General features: G+C 45.3%; 1 protein-coding gene across 1 annotated transcript in view; it reads right to left on the bottom strand.

The window, feature by feature from the left end:
* Positions 1-14,521, bottom strand: part of NIN (ninein) — a 102,400-nt gene extending 87,879 nt beyond the window's left edge. Inside the window, exons 1-3 of the mRNA XM_060142723.1 lie at positions 14,394-14,521; positions 13,837-13,890; positions 5,475-5,678 (exon numbers count right to left, since the gene is read on the bottom strand). Coding sequence (XP_059998706.1) covers positions 5,475-5,657 — 183 coding nt within the window. The 5' untranslated portion in view covers positions 5,658-5,678; positions 13,837-13,890; positions 14,394-14,521. The remainder of the gene's footprint in view (positions 1-5,474; positions 5,679-13,836; positions 13,891-14,393) is intronic.
* Between the last annotated feature and the right edge of the window lie 673 nt (positions 14,522-15,194).

Raw genomic sequence — 15,194 nt, 5'->3', positions numbered from 1 at the left:
ATTAAGTGTTAGCTAAAATGGGTATAGAAATATGGACTCACCAGAAGGTCAATGTAGAGGAAAATAACTGACAGCATTATGCAAAGAGAAATGACACAGAAGAACAAAGAGACATGGTTTCATAATGAAAGATACAGTTACAAATGTTTTCTCCTAAATACAGCATTTAGGTTTTTGCAGCTTAGTAGTCATTTACTGCAGACAACGTGGAGAGAGGCAAAGGCCATTTTAAGAGGTGGGTTTGTAAAACCTAAAGCGACTGTGTGAAGTTGTACCCCAAGATGAACCCAAGGAGCCCTGCCTACAGATAGAAACAGATGCAAACCACAGCCACACAAGAGACTTGCTAGCAAATCCATTCCCTACTCTAACGAGCTTTCTCAGAAAATCATTCCTGGGAAGTCACCATTTATCGAAAACCCACTCTCAGTGTGTAAGAGATGGAGGGGGGCAGTGTACAGGGAGACACAGGACACAGTAGTTAACTGTGTTCCTGGCTCCTAGATGGGCCTTTGATACACATCCTCTAAGTCAACCTCATCCCAATCTTATAGGGAGGGTATTATTTTTCCCATTATAGAGGTGAAGAAACTGAGGCTCAGAGTATTTAAGATAATGTACATACATGGCTAAAAAGTGGCAGGAGTCAGTACTTGAATCCAGGTCTGATTCAAAGACTGCTCCAATAGCATACTGCCGGCATCCATGTGGTGGGGGAGGGAGTTTGAGGATGGGGGTGGGTTGCAGGGGATGGAGAATGAGATCCATATTTGCATATGTGGAGTCTGAGGAGGCTGTGGAGACATGCATTCAAACTCAGGGACTGGGAAATCTGGGTTCCCATCCTGATGCTGCTTCAAATGAGTTGCCTGACCCCAGACAAGTCACCATCTTTTTCCAAGTTCTGGGTTCTAGGTTTCTCTGTCATACAGATGAACACTGAAGTCTAAAATCTGTGCTGGACACTGAAGAAGTTTAAGTCCCCTCCATCCAAACAAGAAGCTACTCATAAAAGTATAAATGGAATACTGCAGAAATCTAATGAGCATTCCTGATCATACTTTCTCTGGTGGGAGTGACAGTCATTACTGAAATAAAGTAGGTAGAGAAGAACAGCCATTTAGCACTTGCTCATACCTCTTGTTGAGAGTAGAAGCCCTTCCCAACAGGCTGCTGGAAGGCCAGCCCTCCCCTTTGCCCTTGCTTTATGTCAAACTAAATACCTTGCGAGGTTCACAGTATACAACACCGAAGTCAATTTTGCAGTGAGGTTGACAAGAAAGTGTTAATAAAGAAAAGATGCAAGTCTTGCAGCCTCTTAATCAGAAGGTCTTTTTGTTTATAAATGTGAACTATAGACCCTTAGGAGTTCAAATCAACCCCACAGAGTCACAAGACCAAAATGGAATTAGAAAATATCCCTCACTGTTTCAGGTTAAACAGTAATATAGATGGCAAAGGTTCAGACATTTAAGAGATGTAATGAGAAATGTTCCCACCTTTCCCTCCAACTCATTCAAAAAGCCCAGATCAATAATATGAAACAGGAGTATGAACATGGGGTGGTTATAAACAGGCACTGTTTGATGATCAAGGGTAGTTTTGCACATAGAGAACAAGTACCAATAATCACCACCAGAAAGTACTGCTGTACTTCTGATTCACTTTTCAAACAGTTAAAATGTATATAAGTGAAAGAAATCTTAAAAAGCTGAATGAAGTGGAAACAAACCAGCAAATGGCCATATACAATTAACCGTGATGTTTATAAAAGAACACAAGCACTTGAAAAGGAAAACCTGCAAAAGCTGAGTGGAATTATATACTTGTACAGTTATCAAATTTTAATACAAAAAATTCCAAAGTGCCTCTGATGACCAAAGTCCACACACCTATGGGACTCTTTGGAAGCCAATGGTAAGTTCTGCTACCACGCGGCTTGTTCTGATTCTAAAGAGTGTCAAGAACATGAAATATGTCAGCATCTAGATTCATATTAAAGAGTAGAGCAGGGAAGCTCAGGGGATGGGGGGGGCAGCTTTGTCTCAAAGTTAGTATATTCAATAAGGAAAGGAAAATGTATTTCTAAAGCTGGACCTAACTAAATAAAGGCTTCAACAAAACCGAGGTAAATTATCACCTTTAGGTTCTGATTTCTTTTTTTTTTTTTTTTTAGGTTCTGATTTCTAATAAAGGAAATAGAGAGGCATGTGGAAACACTTCCTTTAAAAGGCACAATAAACAGGAAGCAACTACAACTGGAATTAATTGCTTGGGTGGAAACTTCGTTCAATAAGTGAGCTAACATGGTTCCCTTTGTTTTTCTTTGTTTTGTTTTTTTTTTTGCGGTACATGGGCCTCTCACTGTTGTGGCCTCTCCCGTTGCGGAGCACAGGCTCCGGACACGCAGGCTCAGTGGCCATGGCTCACGGGCCCAGCAGCTCCGCGGCATGTGGGATCCTCCTGGACCGGGGCACAAACCCGTGTCCCCTGCATCGGCAGGCGGACCCTCAACCATTGCACCACCAGGGAAGCCCTGTTCCCTTTCTTAAATGTTTGTAGTATTTACTCCCAGTACTATTCACCTGCCAGGAATGTTACCTGACCAGACTATAAGTTCCTCAGTGTTTCAAGGAATCCCTTGTCTTGGGGGGTCTGACCCACCTGACATGTGCTCAACTGATGACAAAGATATGAATGGAGCTCTTTTGATAACCTAGTAGGAAACACCTACCAGCAATGTCCTCTTTCCTTTAAATCAGTGATCCGCAATCTTTGGGCATTTCAAACATTTACAGGGTAACCACCATGCTCAGGGGAATATGGTTTCAAGTTATAAAGCAAGATCAGACAGATTAATTTGAGGGTAAATGGCCCATTAGTAAAATGCATGAAAATGGCAAGTCGATTTAAGTTACTTTCCTTGACAACTGTCATAAGAAACATTAGGCTTTAAAAAAAAAAAAGGACAAGAAGTTATGAAAGATGGATCTTAAGATAAAAAATAAACAGATAATATTCTTAGTTGAGGGAGAAAATGCTTTTTACCTTATTTCTTTTTCAACAAAAAAGATTAATTCAGCTTAATACCAAAGGAGGTAAAACTCAGATGTTTTCTTTTATTTAAAAATTATACTTGTTATGATATAAAAGACAAAATTAAAACCACAAGCATCCAGGAGGCTGATGGGTACTAATGTGCCCCAAAAGCCAATTTAATGGAAAACTTTAGTTTACAATAAACATAAGTTGCACTCACACCATAAGACCATTAGAATGCTGACATACCGGACATACACAATACATATTTTTTGAATTAACGAATCGATGAATATATTTAGGTTTGTCATGCTGTTATTTCTTTCTCCTTTTTTATGAAACCAAACTGCTAACTCTTACATATTTTTCTATAAATACCATCTAAAGAGAAGAAAGACGGCTGGTATTAGAAACAGCTTACAATTTTATAATGTTACAACTTATGATTCCTCTTCAATATATCAAGATGGTAGAACTCGGAATTCTCCAGTGAAGTCTAAGGAAATTTTTTTCTTTATAATTTAAAATTGTAGACCATACAGAGTATCTTAACAGCATATGGCCCAGTTTATGTGATCATCTGAGAATAATTCAGTTTCACAGAAAATGCAAATCTAACAGTAGTGCATTACTTCATGCCAACCCTGCTCTCAAGACAACCACCAGGGACCTCCCCCATGAAATCTATATGCATACGTCTATTTAACTTTTATCACTGGCTCACTAAGTAAATATCAGGCTATAGACCACTTAGGTATTCATTATTCGCAGGCGAAGAGCAAAGGTAAAGGCGGGCTGGTAGTGTCAAGTCATTAACGAATCAATCGATAACTGGGCCCCTGTTTTAGTCTGCCAAAGGAGGGCAAGGATGTCTAGCATCTGGAGAGCAAGCTGTCGATCTGCTGCCAGGGAGCAATCTGTTTACAGCAGCGGGTTCCACATTTACACTGGCTCTCAAGGAAACCTGAAGTTGTATCATGTCTTCTCCGGCTTTAATAGGTGTGAAAACAGATCCCCACTTTGATACTCTTCCTCAGATACCCAAAGGACTGAGATCCCCAAGGACGACAGGGAGAAACGCTACTCTGTTGGCTCCCCGAAGTCTCTGAGATTGAGGCAGAACTAGAAAACATTTGAGTGCCTTACACGATGAGAAGCAAATCATTTAATTCTCAAAGCTCCCATCTCTATTGCTTTCAAAGCAAGATTTTTAGCATTTTTTTTAGGGATCACATGTATTCACAAGCAGCTAATGCCCCCAAAGTTACCAAAAATGGTTCTAATTTTACAAAAACTCACACTTTCTTTAAGTGTGAGCCCTGTTAAATGCCACCTCCACGGTGCCAGGCCCCCAAGAACATCATTCAACTTCAGGATGATCGCCACTCCCGTCCATCTCACATCACAGAGAGCCAATACACTGCACTGTATCTGACGCCACCTGCCCAAAGCTTCAGCTAAGAGACAGTGAAAATGAAATGAAGAAAAGGAAGTTTGGTCACTGGAATAAAGTTGAGTTTCACAGCTGCTTCCTCAATTTATACCACGTGATAAAAACGGACGTCTACAAAGTGTCAGCGATGGCAGCAACAGAGCTCAAAAAGTACAGCCCATTTTTCCTTCTCCTCATGCAAAACACCAGCAGCAAGACTCAACTCAAAGCCATACAAATGATGCTCTCAATTTTAATTATGAGAACTGAAGACACTGTCAGGTCAAGACATCCTTCCCACTAACAGCAAGAGGGAAAAAAGGACCCCTTCTCACCTCTTACTCATCTGTGACTCGATCTACGGGGAGAACGTGACTATTTGTTTTCGTATGTAAAAGCTAGTATCAGTACACACGCACACCCCTGCTGGAAGCAAGTCGTGCTGGGTTTTAAGTAAAACTGCACTTACCCTCCTGTCTTATTTTCTGGGTGAAAGGTTTAATTAATACTTTACCCTAGGAACAATCCTCACGAGAAACAGCTTTATGGGGAGTGAAAGTCGTAACAGCAAGCTGCTCTTCCTGGCAATGGCAGTATTCTTACTGTACTTTCCTTCACTTCCATGGAAATCTCAGCCCCCTCTCTTGATGAGTGTGGAGTCCATAAAATGATACACAAAGAATAAGGAAAGCACTGGAAAACATCCTCTTGTTACCTTTTTCTCTTTTCATCTGAGAGGCTCAGAGGACACCTTCATTCCAGAGCACAAATTAAAGCGGGCCCTCATCACCGGAGCAAACTGCGCTGCTAAGTCACACCCATTACTTTTTATTTTTTCCTTTTTCTTTTTTCTGTTTATCAGGTTAACAGCTACAAGCACACACCTCCAGGATGTTAGAAACAAGTTGCAACACTTGTGGTTCGCCCCACCCCCAGCGCCCGGGCAGAAACCACACCCACTTCCCAACCCCCCACCCCCACCCCGCCTCTTCCCAGGCCTTACCCTGCCCAGGAGGTTGTCCTGAAGCAGCGTCTCTTGCAGCACCGGGGCCACCTCTTCCAAGCTCAACATGTGGCAAAGGTCGGTGAGTTCCTCCTGTCCCAGGGACCCGGTGCCCGTCGTGTCAAAACTGTCAAACAGCTCCTTGAGTCGGGCCTCATGCTGGTCCTGCTCCGCCTCATCCATCCCATCGCCCACAGCGCTCACCTGTGCGGGACAGAGAGGGGGATGGGTGGTGGCAGCGCTGGAGTCCTGCCACCGCCCCTCCACTAGCCACTCCGACCCCTGCCAGCCCCTTGGGAAGAACACTCTGTGTGTCCCGGTCCCCTCATGCTGGTCCATCGGGACCTTGTGAGGGTCAGCAGGGGAGGTAACACTACACCTCCCGCTCCAGAGGACCTGCCAGATGTTGCAACTGGCCAAGGCGTTTCCCTTCTCTTTCTTCAGCCTACTGCCCCCCACCGTAGTCAGACTGGAGGGCTGCAGCAAAGAGGCACTGCATGAATACTTCTGATACAAAACCACTCCCTGTTTACATAAGATCAAACACTTCTTACATGAGTTCCTCAAAAAACAACTCAATTAACTTCACTGGTGCAATTACATGAGGTGTGACAGGAAGAGTATTCCCTGAGGCTCGCTTCAGCCCCAGGGAGTTTTAGGTAATGCTTAGTTGCCTAGAGAAAGGGGAAAACACAACTGCAGCCTTTCAATGAGGTTCGAAGGAGCCACAGACCACCTGTGAATCACACAGAATCTCAGGACCCTCCACTACCTAGACAGTCTCCCCCCTGTACTCCTGGTTAATAGGTCTTCCATCTCTCTGATCCACCCTAACCCCAGACTTTCCATGTTTCCACATTTCATGGGATTTGTGAAAACACAGAGTCATCAATATCTCTCAGAATCTTGTTTGCTAAAAATATATATCATAAAATTCTAGGTCCCTCAATACTTGAAGAATGAAATCTGGTTTTTTGCTTGCACAATAATTCACTTTTAATGTGTTGGGTTTTCCAACGGAAGCCTGAAACCTTCGCATGTGAAGGTACCTTCACAATGATGCAATGGAAGCCAAACAGAACATATGCCCTTGAGAGGGTGACCTCAGCCAGCTCAAACAAGGCTCGCAGAACCAGACCCTTGACTATAAAAAGCAGCACCTTTTTAAAAAAGTATTTATCTTGCCAATATAATTTTTTATTGTGATAAAAAACACATAACATGGAATCCACCCTATTAACAACAGTTTAAGTATGCAGTACCGTATTTGTTCGCTACACACGCACTGCTGTACAACAGATCCCTAGAACTTTCCCATCTTGCATGACTGAAACTCTATACCCGCTGCCCAGCAACTCCCATTTCCCCTCCCCTAGTCCCTGGCAACCAACATTCTGCTTTTAAAAGCACACCTTTAACTAAACCGAGTCCTGGGTCAGAAAACTCTTAACTTAGAGGTGATGTTATAGGGAAGATCATTACAGCACGGGAACCACACACGTTAAGATGCTGAACGCGGCCAGACCTGAAAATAAGCGAGCCTTCTGTAACACATCAGTGCTGCTCTAAGCTGGGTTGCTTTCTTTTCAGAGACAACTGTTCAAAACATGACGAGCTAAAACAGAGCCAACGACTATCCCAAGGGTTTCAGCAGAATGAGGTGAAGTCAGAATATGGATCCAAACAGCTGGGCCACTCATTAAAGCAAAGAGGTAATGTTCTGGTCCAGGCTCCTGGCCTCCCAGGTCTCTTCTCCTAATTATCAGTTTTTCTATTACGGTGCTGCTAGCTCTGGCTGCCTTCCCAGGGTTGGTCTGTTGGGTTAACTAATCACCACGTAAATGTTTACAAAATAACCTGAGAGTGCTAAATAAACATCAAAGCATCCCAAATGAAAAGCCAAGGTGTTAATAAGCAAAGCCTCAAAAGTTAGGAATTTAGACAGGGCCAAGGCTTAGCTAATGAGATTCACTTAGCATCCACCCAGTTCATCATCACCTAAGATCTGCTGAGAATCCCCAAGATGCACTGGGATTTTCAGGGCTGCCACAGCTCTCAGACTCACTCTCTGAGTTCTACAGTCCCCTGGGCTGGAATCTGACCAACGTCATAAAAGCAAGACTATTCTGCTTCTGCTTGACTTTACATTTAAAAAAAAAACAAGAAAAAGAAAAACTCAAAAGTGAAAGAATTCTAACACTCCCCCTTTTAATAATTATTTTAAGGGGTGGGGATTTGTCCATCTAAACCAATGAAAGAGGACCATAAAGGTCACAATGGTAATGTGTATCTGTTAATCCCATCTTCCTAATTTATCTGCCCATTGGTAACTGTAACCGTAAGTTTGTTTTCTATGTCTGTGAGTCTATTTCTGTTCTGTAAATAAGTTCATTTGTACTTCAATATAAAAAAAAAAAAGTCTCACAATGTACTGAGAAGTCCCAATCTTATCCACAGCTTTGAATCTGATACGCTATCATGCCCTGCTCTCTGGGAGGTCATTGGATTTCCACTAAATCAAACCTCTTTCATTTCACAGCAACTTTCCTTTGTTATCTCTTTATTTCATCTCCCTGCTTCTCAAGAACTGTGCTTAGTAAAACATTCTTTTGACTTAACAGGGAAAACGGCCCCACCGCTGGAGAACAAATGATCATATGGAAACATCCAAAAGACGTTACATATGGTGACAAGTTGTCAGTACTCTTCTAGCACAGAAGGCATTTTTACTGGCTGATTTTCTTCCCCAAACGTTCATCAGTAATTTCATGTGCAAGAATTATTTTTCTCCCCACTTGGCAGAAATTTCTTGAAGGGCAAGGTTCACAATTTCGATTTCTTTTATAGCTTCCCCCAAATGCATAGTACAGTCTGTTCTTCACACCAGGGACTCAGTAAAACATCATGGACTGACTTAGGATATGGAGGTTCCTTACAAGGAAACTTACCCTGAATGAACGCTACAGAAATGAGCATAGGAAGACTTGGAGACACCTACTCCTTCCACAAGCATACCTCTACTTTCCCCATCCAACCCCTTTTCAAAGGCATTTTCAGTCTTAGACATATCCAAGCATAAGTAGAAAGCGAGCACCCACTGCCAGACTGTACCACGTAGCACCATCTGAAGTTTGTTTCTATGATTTAGTCATTAAGCCAGTGGATTCAATTTTCAGCTGCATTTTTGTTGTTGTTATGGGATATGACTTTGGAGGAGAATCTGTATTAAAATACTTTCCCAAGTCCCCTTGTTTATAGAATGAGAATAATAATACCCATCTGGTAGGTTGTTCTCAGGGTTAAATATGGCAAGCAAGAGCGGCTAATCCCAGAGAAAGCTGATACAAGAGGGGAATTGAGAAAACAACTAAGAAAATACCTGCGATTTGCAAAGGAGGGGTAAACTGAAGAGGGGTAACTTACATACATCAACAGGTCATAGATCTGCCTTCCTAGAAGCAAAACAGGAGCTGCGGAACGCCATAACCCAGAAAGCAAGAATGGGCGAGGGACATATTATAAACATAAGCCATATCGTATTACTAAATGGTAACAGTAGTAGGTAATGTTCAGTGCTTCCTCAGTCTTCAAAGGCAGATTATTGATAAATTTAATGTCAAACTAAAGCAGAAAGCCTGAAATATAGTTGGAAGTTCAGAAGACACTTTTTTTTTTAAACTTCTGAGCATTTACTCTAAATCTGGCCTATGCTTAGTACTTAGCATAAATGATTTCATTTAATCCTCCTAATTCTTTAAAGTAGATCTCACATTCCCATTTAATATGTAGAAACTGGGGCTTGGCAAGGTTAAGCTACTTGTCCAATGATACAACGCTAATAATGGTCATGGACCCGCGATTTGAACTCTGGTCTGACTCTATACTATCTCTTAGTCCTACACGTGCACACAGAACACGTGAATGGGACCACTGGAACGGTATCATTGACAAATCACTTATCTCCACTTTTATGTGTTAACCAGCTGAACGGTAACAAGAACTAGAAATGACCATGGAACACTTGGTGGCCATAAACTAAACTCCTCCAAAATGGAAGGAGGAGGGGTGGGGTTCCTTCCTCCCTATGTGCCTTGATTCATTTATTGACTAATTATAGCCTGTGAGACACTCAGGATACACAGAATAAGCATTCTCTTTTTTCTAAAGTAGCTTTGGGATTTAAAGGCAAAGTAGACAAGCACTTTTACATAAATATGATTATGAAGAGTCCTGTGTCTTCGATAATGGGCACAGTCCAGAAACTGATCATTGTTAAAGTACTTCCCCCCACAAATATTTAAGCATGTCTAATCTGTGCCATTCAATGCTTTCCAGAGTCAGAGCCTAGCTGACACTCACCAGTGACAGGAATCTTCCTTAGAGATGAAGGAAGTTGGGTTTTGAATGATAAATCGTCCTTCAAATTGCCAAGGACAATTGCAGTTTTATAAAGCCTGCCACAAACCTGGGCCTCTCATCACCATCTACCTTCCCAGTCAAGTTGCCAGAAGCCTTCATGACTCCTTTGGAATAAAAGGGCCAGTGTGGGCAATATTTTGGAGTTCTAACAAGGGATGGTTAAATAAGAGGCAGATGCAAAGAGCCATTAATCATAACAATTACCACCCAACAACCGCCCATAATAAGAACTATTCAGAGTATTTTCCTTCCAGATAACTCAAAACAAGGCTGCCAGAATGAGCAGACCCTGACAGGGAAGTCCATCAGAGACTGGTGTCACTGTGCTCCCTTTGGCAGTCCTGGCTGATGAAATCACAGTGCCAACTGGGATCGGAAAAGAGCAAGGTGGAGGTGCTGCTGGGATAATGAAGTCCCCAACATAAGGTCCACATGAAGTGGATCCATGAACTTGTGAACTTTCCAGCATCCAAGGTATAGAAAGGAGCTTCTAAGAATGGCAGACCAGCCAAAGGGGACGTCTGCTCCGGGCCAAAGGGAGTGAAAAGGAGACAAAGTCTGGCAAGGAAAAACCAACTAATAAAATGAACACAATGCCAGAGCCCTAGCCCAGGCCTTTTATTTCCCCTCCAGATGGTCTAGCAGCTGAACAGCTACAAGGAATGTCTGGATGCCCCTCCTGGCTCAGCAGCTTTCCCTGGGTATCATAATAGATGCTTTCGGATCTGTGCTCAGACATAGCTGTTGAGGGTCCACAGTCCAGGCAGTGACCACCAAGTGACTAATTTACTTTATAACTAAAGAGATGAACGTGGACAAACTCTGCTTTGGCAAAGCTTTTCATTCACACCTTTAGCTTTCACCGTTTGGCAGGTCAGAGCCTCATAAGGCCAACAGTCAAAATAAAATGTTTCTTTTTTCTTCTCTTTTTTGCAGACACTTGAATTTGCTGCAAAGATTTCCAGGCTTACCGTTTTGGACTAACTTCAGCACAACGTGAAATAGTGACGAGAATAAATTCAAGTTTAGCAAAAGCTTAATAGAAAAAGCAATTGTCCCCATTTATGTGTTGATAATAGAATATTTCTGCCCAAAACTGCTGCCCATCAAACTGATTACTGTCAGATAGCCTCCTCTCTGCTCAGATAGCACCTCACTTCTAGCTGGATACTAAAAGCACAAGAGTATCAGCAAGAATAAAATCAGAGTGTAAGAGTATAACACAAAAGCTTAAATGCCACCACACCGGAAAAGAATCATATTAAATTTGAAAGAAAATAACAACCTTTGCTAGCTACAGAAAAAATTAATTTAACTAAGGGTATCCCACTAGCATTTATTCTAAAACATAAATAAGCTTTAGTATTTTACCACCCTGAATGATGTAGCAAACCCAAGCTTTTGTTAAACCTAATAGCTAGGTGGATTACCCAATCAAGTCATTAACTCAGGATGGCTGGAGGAATAAAATCATTAGTTTAGCACATGGTAGATTCAATAACCTGTAATCAGCTACTAAGTAAAATTACGGAAGCAGAAAACAGCTGCACTTTTGCTACTTTCTTAAAAGAGACAGCTTGTAACAACTTTCACTTCTTGAGCCATATTTACTCTAATTAATTTAGAATGCCTGCAGCTCTGACTACCGTTCCCTGGGGTATAAAAATGAAGCACTTCTCTATATCTATAAACAGTATTTTCCCAACTTTGCTTTTTAAGGGAGGATTAGATCATAAATAGTTCGTCATTTTTGTATCTAGAAGCTTGAATAAATGGTTAATTGCTGATATAAATTGCAATAAAGTGTCCTGATTTCAAATAAAGTTGCTCACTTGCATATTCCCATAATCTTTTAAAAATTCTATTTTATTTGTGAATAGGATAAAAATATCTTTTTGCAAGCTTCAGTAAATCTCTCCAGAAGACCCTGCCCAACAGATGTAAGTTCAATAGCCAGAATTCAAACCACATAATTTATTGGCTTACAAATGAATTGGCACCTATAAAAATAAACCTCCTGAAAAAGCTTTAGGCTGTTTGAATCCCTCTAAAATGATCTGGCTAAATGTGCCAACCCTTTATCAATGTAAGACTGATAAAATGTATTTTCATTATCAACATAAAATGGAAGCACCAAGATTGGTGAAATGATAGTATACAAAGTCATTTGCAGTGACACTTAAACAATTTATTGGAACAACATTTGACTTATGATAAGAACGTTGTCTATTAAGATTGACTGTTCAAAATTCACTGGAGCCCTATTCTCCCCCTCTGACAGTTAACATCTTTTGATATTAAGGGTCACCACATATCTAAAATGAAAAAAAAAAAACAAGAAAAAAGACACCCATGCCATTCTGAGTAAGTGTCTATTAAGATGACTGATCCTTGACATTTTACTGCAAAGACCGTGCCTGCGATGGCTGCCTTTCCGTTGCCCCCTGTAAAGCCTTTTCCTGCCTTGGCAATATCTTTGCTGATGTCCAACCCATTTGGAACATCCGTAAGTCCTACACTTTATCTATACTGCAGTTCAGAATGCTTTCCTCTAAGGAATCACCAGAGACCAGGTGAAAATAAACACATCTGCAAAGAAACTCCCCAGCAGTTTACTTCACCTCTCTAAGGACACTGACAACAGCTGAGGAGACCACAGCAAACTGTTTTATCAGCCAGCCTGTCATGTCACTGTTACACACAGTCTGGGTATTTCCACATCCCTCTTCAACTCCACAGCAAGACCTGCCAATATTTCAGGTCAGCTACCAATACGTTAGCCACTAGGGAAGACTCAGAATTGAGCTGACACAGAAAAAAATACATATCCTTGCAGATTGTCAATCCTCAGGAAACAAGTAAACATATATACATTTATGTTAATGTATTTAAGGGAGCGGGATCGAGAACCTTCCATGGTCTCAGAAGCTTAGCCCATGTGCCTCGGTTGACTTTATTAGGATTCTAATCCTAAAACATGCTTCCACCTCAGTCACAAAAGACAACCATGCGATCCGTTTTGATTTCACAAATTCAGGAGTTAAGTTCTATGGCAAGCTCATCTCAGGAATTCCTCAACACCAGGAGGGGATCTGCCCCAGTCAAGTAAAGAAAGCAGAAGATCTCATAAGAGCTAAGTTGTCTAGAAACAAGGTGCATGGTAGGACAATCTTTCCAGCTCCATTTTACTTGCACCAACTTAGCCCCGGTTTGTCAGGGCTGAGGCTGGGAAATCGCCTCTTCCTATCTCTATCTCTTTCAGCTTCACAGAAAGAGCTTTCAGCAGTAAACTGTTTCCATCAGCTTTGTCCTTTTGTCAGAGACCGGTTTGGTAGCTGCAGAAGCCCAGCCCCTGGAACCCTGGAAGCTTCTGCCGCGACACTCCACACTTCCATTCCGTGGGTCTGGCGGTCAAGGGTTTCAGGCAATAGCCGAGCGTCATTTTGTTCCTTTCTTAGTAGTCGCACTGGGTAAAGTCTTTCTCTGTGCCTTGATCCCTGACACCTTCTACAATGGGTCCAAACAGCTCTCCGCTACTCAGACAGCCCAGACTAACACCTCGGGTTTCCCCAGGCAGGTTTCTCTCCAGTTTCCCAGTCACAGGGGTGCCTGGGTGGCACAAGGCAACAGAACAACCACCCTTTCTGCTCCCCCCCCCACCCCGGGACTCAAGTCCTCTCCTGGACCAGCACACGGTAGCCGCCTTCAGCTGGCAGCGCGGGCGGGGACAACGCGGGTGGCGGAGGTGCCCAGACCCGGCTGCGCTGCAAAGCCGGGAGGCGACGTGCGGCTGGAGCGCGGGCGCGCCGCCCAGGTCCCCGGCAACGCGTGATGCAGATGCGCCCCCGACCCGCCCGCCCATCGCCACCCCCGGAAACCCCAGACACCCCACCCATTGTGTCCCCGGGCAGCAGCTCTCTCGGCCCCCACCGTCCTCGCTTACCTTCTGTCGGCCTCTCCGTTGCGCCCGAACAGCCGGCCGCCTGCCTCCAGTGCTCTGCAAAGCGGGGGAGGACGCTTTGTTAGGGCTCCAGAAGCGGGACAATACTTCGCAGTCGGCGCCGGGGTTCAGGGCGGGCGTCCTTCAAAAGGACGCGAATGGGGACCCGCGCGAGCGTCATTTCCATTTGTAAGGGGCCAGCGCTCACAAAAGCGCGGCTCCTGGGGGCTGCGGTGCGCATCCTCCCCGCCCGCCGGCCCGCTCTCCCGGACCGACCCCTCCTCCGCCTCCCACACCGCCCCCTCCCCGCGGGGTCAGCCTGGAGCGCCCCGGCCCGAGCTGGCCGCCGGGCCGCCCGCTTCCTCGCTGCCGCCCCCTGCTCCCGGCCCGCGGGGACAACCACTGCCCGGCCCCAGCCCGGTAGGGGAAGCCCCAGCCTGTTCCGGTGCCTGGGCCGCCAGGGCGCGCAGGGCCTCGCCCACAGCGCGGGGGCAGCAAGAGGCCTCCGCGCACCCCCAGGCCGCGGGGCGGGGGTCCGCGGGAGCGGGCTCCGCGCTTACCGCGTCCCGGGGCTCAGGCGCCTGGCGCTGCCGCTGGGGCCATGGCCGCGGGCGCACTCGGGGCTCGGAGGCGGCGGCGGCAGTTGCAGCGGGACGGCCGCGCCCAGCGCGCTCGGCTCCCGGCTCGGCCGCGGCCACCCGAAGCTTTGGACGCAGGGGAGGAAGGGCCAGGCCCGCGCGGGGAGGAGGAGCCAGGGCGACGCCGGCCCGGGCGCGGCTCCTCCTCCGCGGCCCGCGCAGCTGGGGCCGCTGAGGGAGGAGCGCTGGGCGCCGCCCGGGCCCTCGCGGGGTCCGTCCCCCCCCACTCCACCCCTTCCACGGGGACTGCGCCTCTGGTGGCCGGAGCACGGAGGAGTCCGGTCCCGGCTTGGCTGTGACCCTGGGGCGCTCGCCTCGGAGATTTGAACTTGGAAGCTCCGGTGCTTGCCGGGGCGCATATGGAGGAGGTCAGCAGAAGTCGACCCCCTTCCGGATAGCTTCTCCTTCCTTCCAAAGGCACCTGCACAAACCCCTCTGTGCCTAGGACACCCGGCCTGCAACGTCTCCGGGTCGGGGAAGAGTCCCCGCCTCCAGCCCGTGGGACTGAAGGTGGGGATCCAGGTGCCTCTTTTTCCCCCAGGCGACCTTGGATTTCTCAGCCCTCGAGCGCCCATTGGCGGTCATTAGAAGAGGGGTCCAGGAGGCTGAAGAGCTCCAGACTTGACTCTGAACCCTATGGAGCGAGTGCGTCCCTCCTACCAGGTCTAGACTGACTTCCGCACCTGCCCACCATGTCTTCTTAGGCTCCCACCCCCATCCAGG

This window comes from Lagenorhynchus albirostris, chromosome 1, assembly GCF_949774975.1.
Source record: "Lagenorhynchus albirostris chromosome 1, mLagAlb1.1, whole genome shotgun sequence".
Classification (NCBI taxonomy): domain Eukaryota; kingdom Metazoa; phylum Chordata; class Mammalia; order Artiodactyla; family Delphinidae; genus Lagenorhynchus; species Lagenorhynchus albirostris.
The sequence above is the reverse complement of the archived record's forward strand: the minus strand, read 5'-3'. Positions and strand labels throughout refer to the sequence as shown.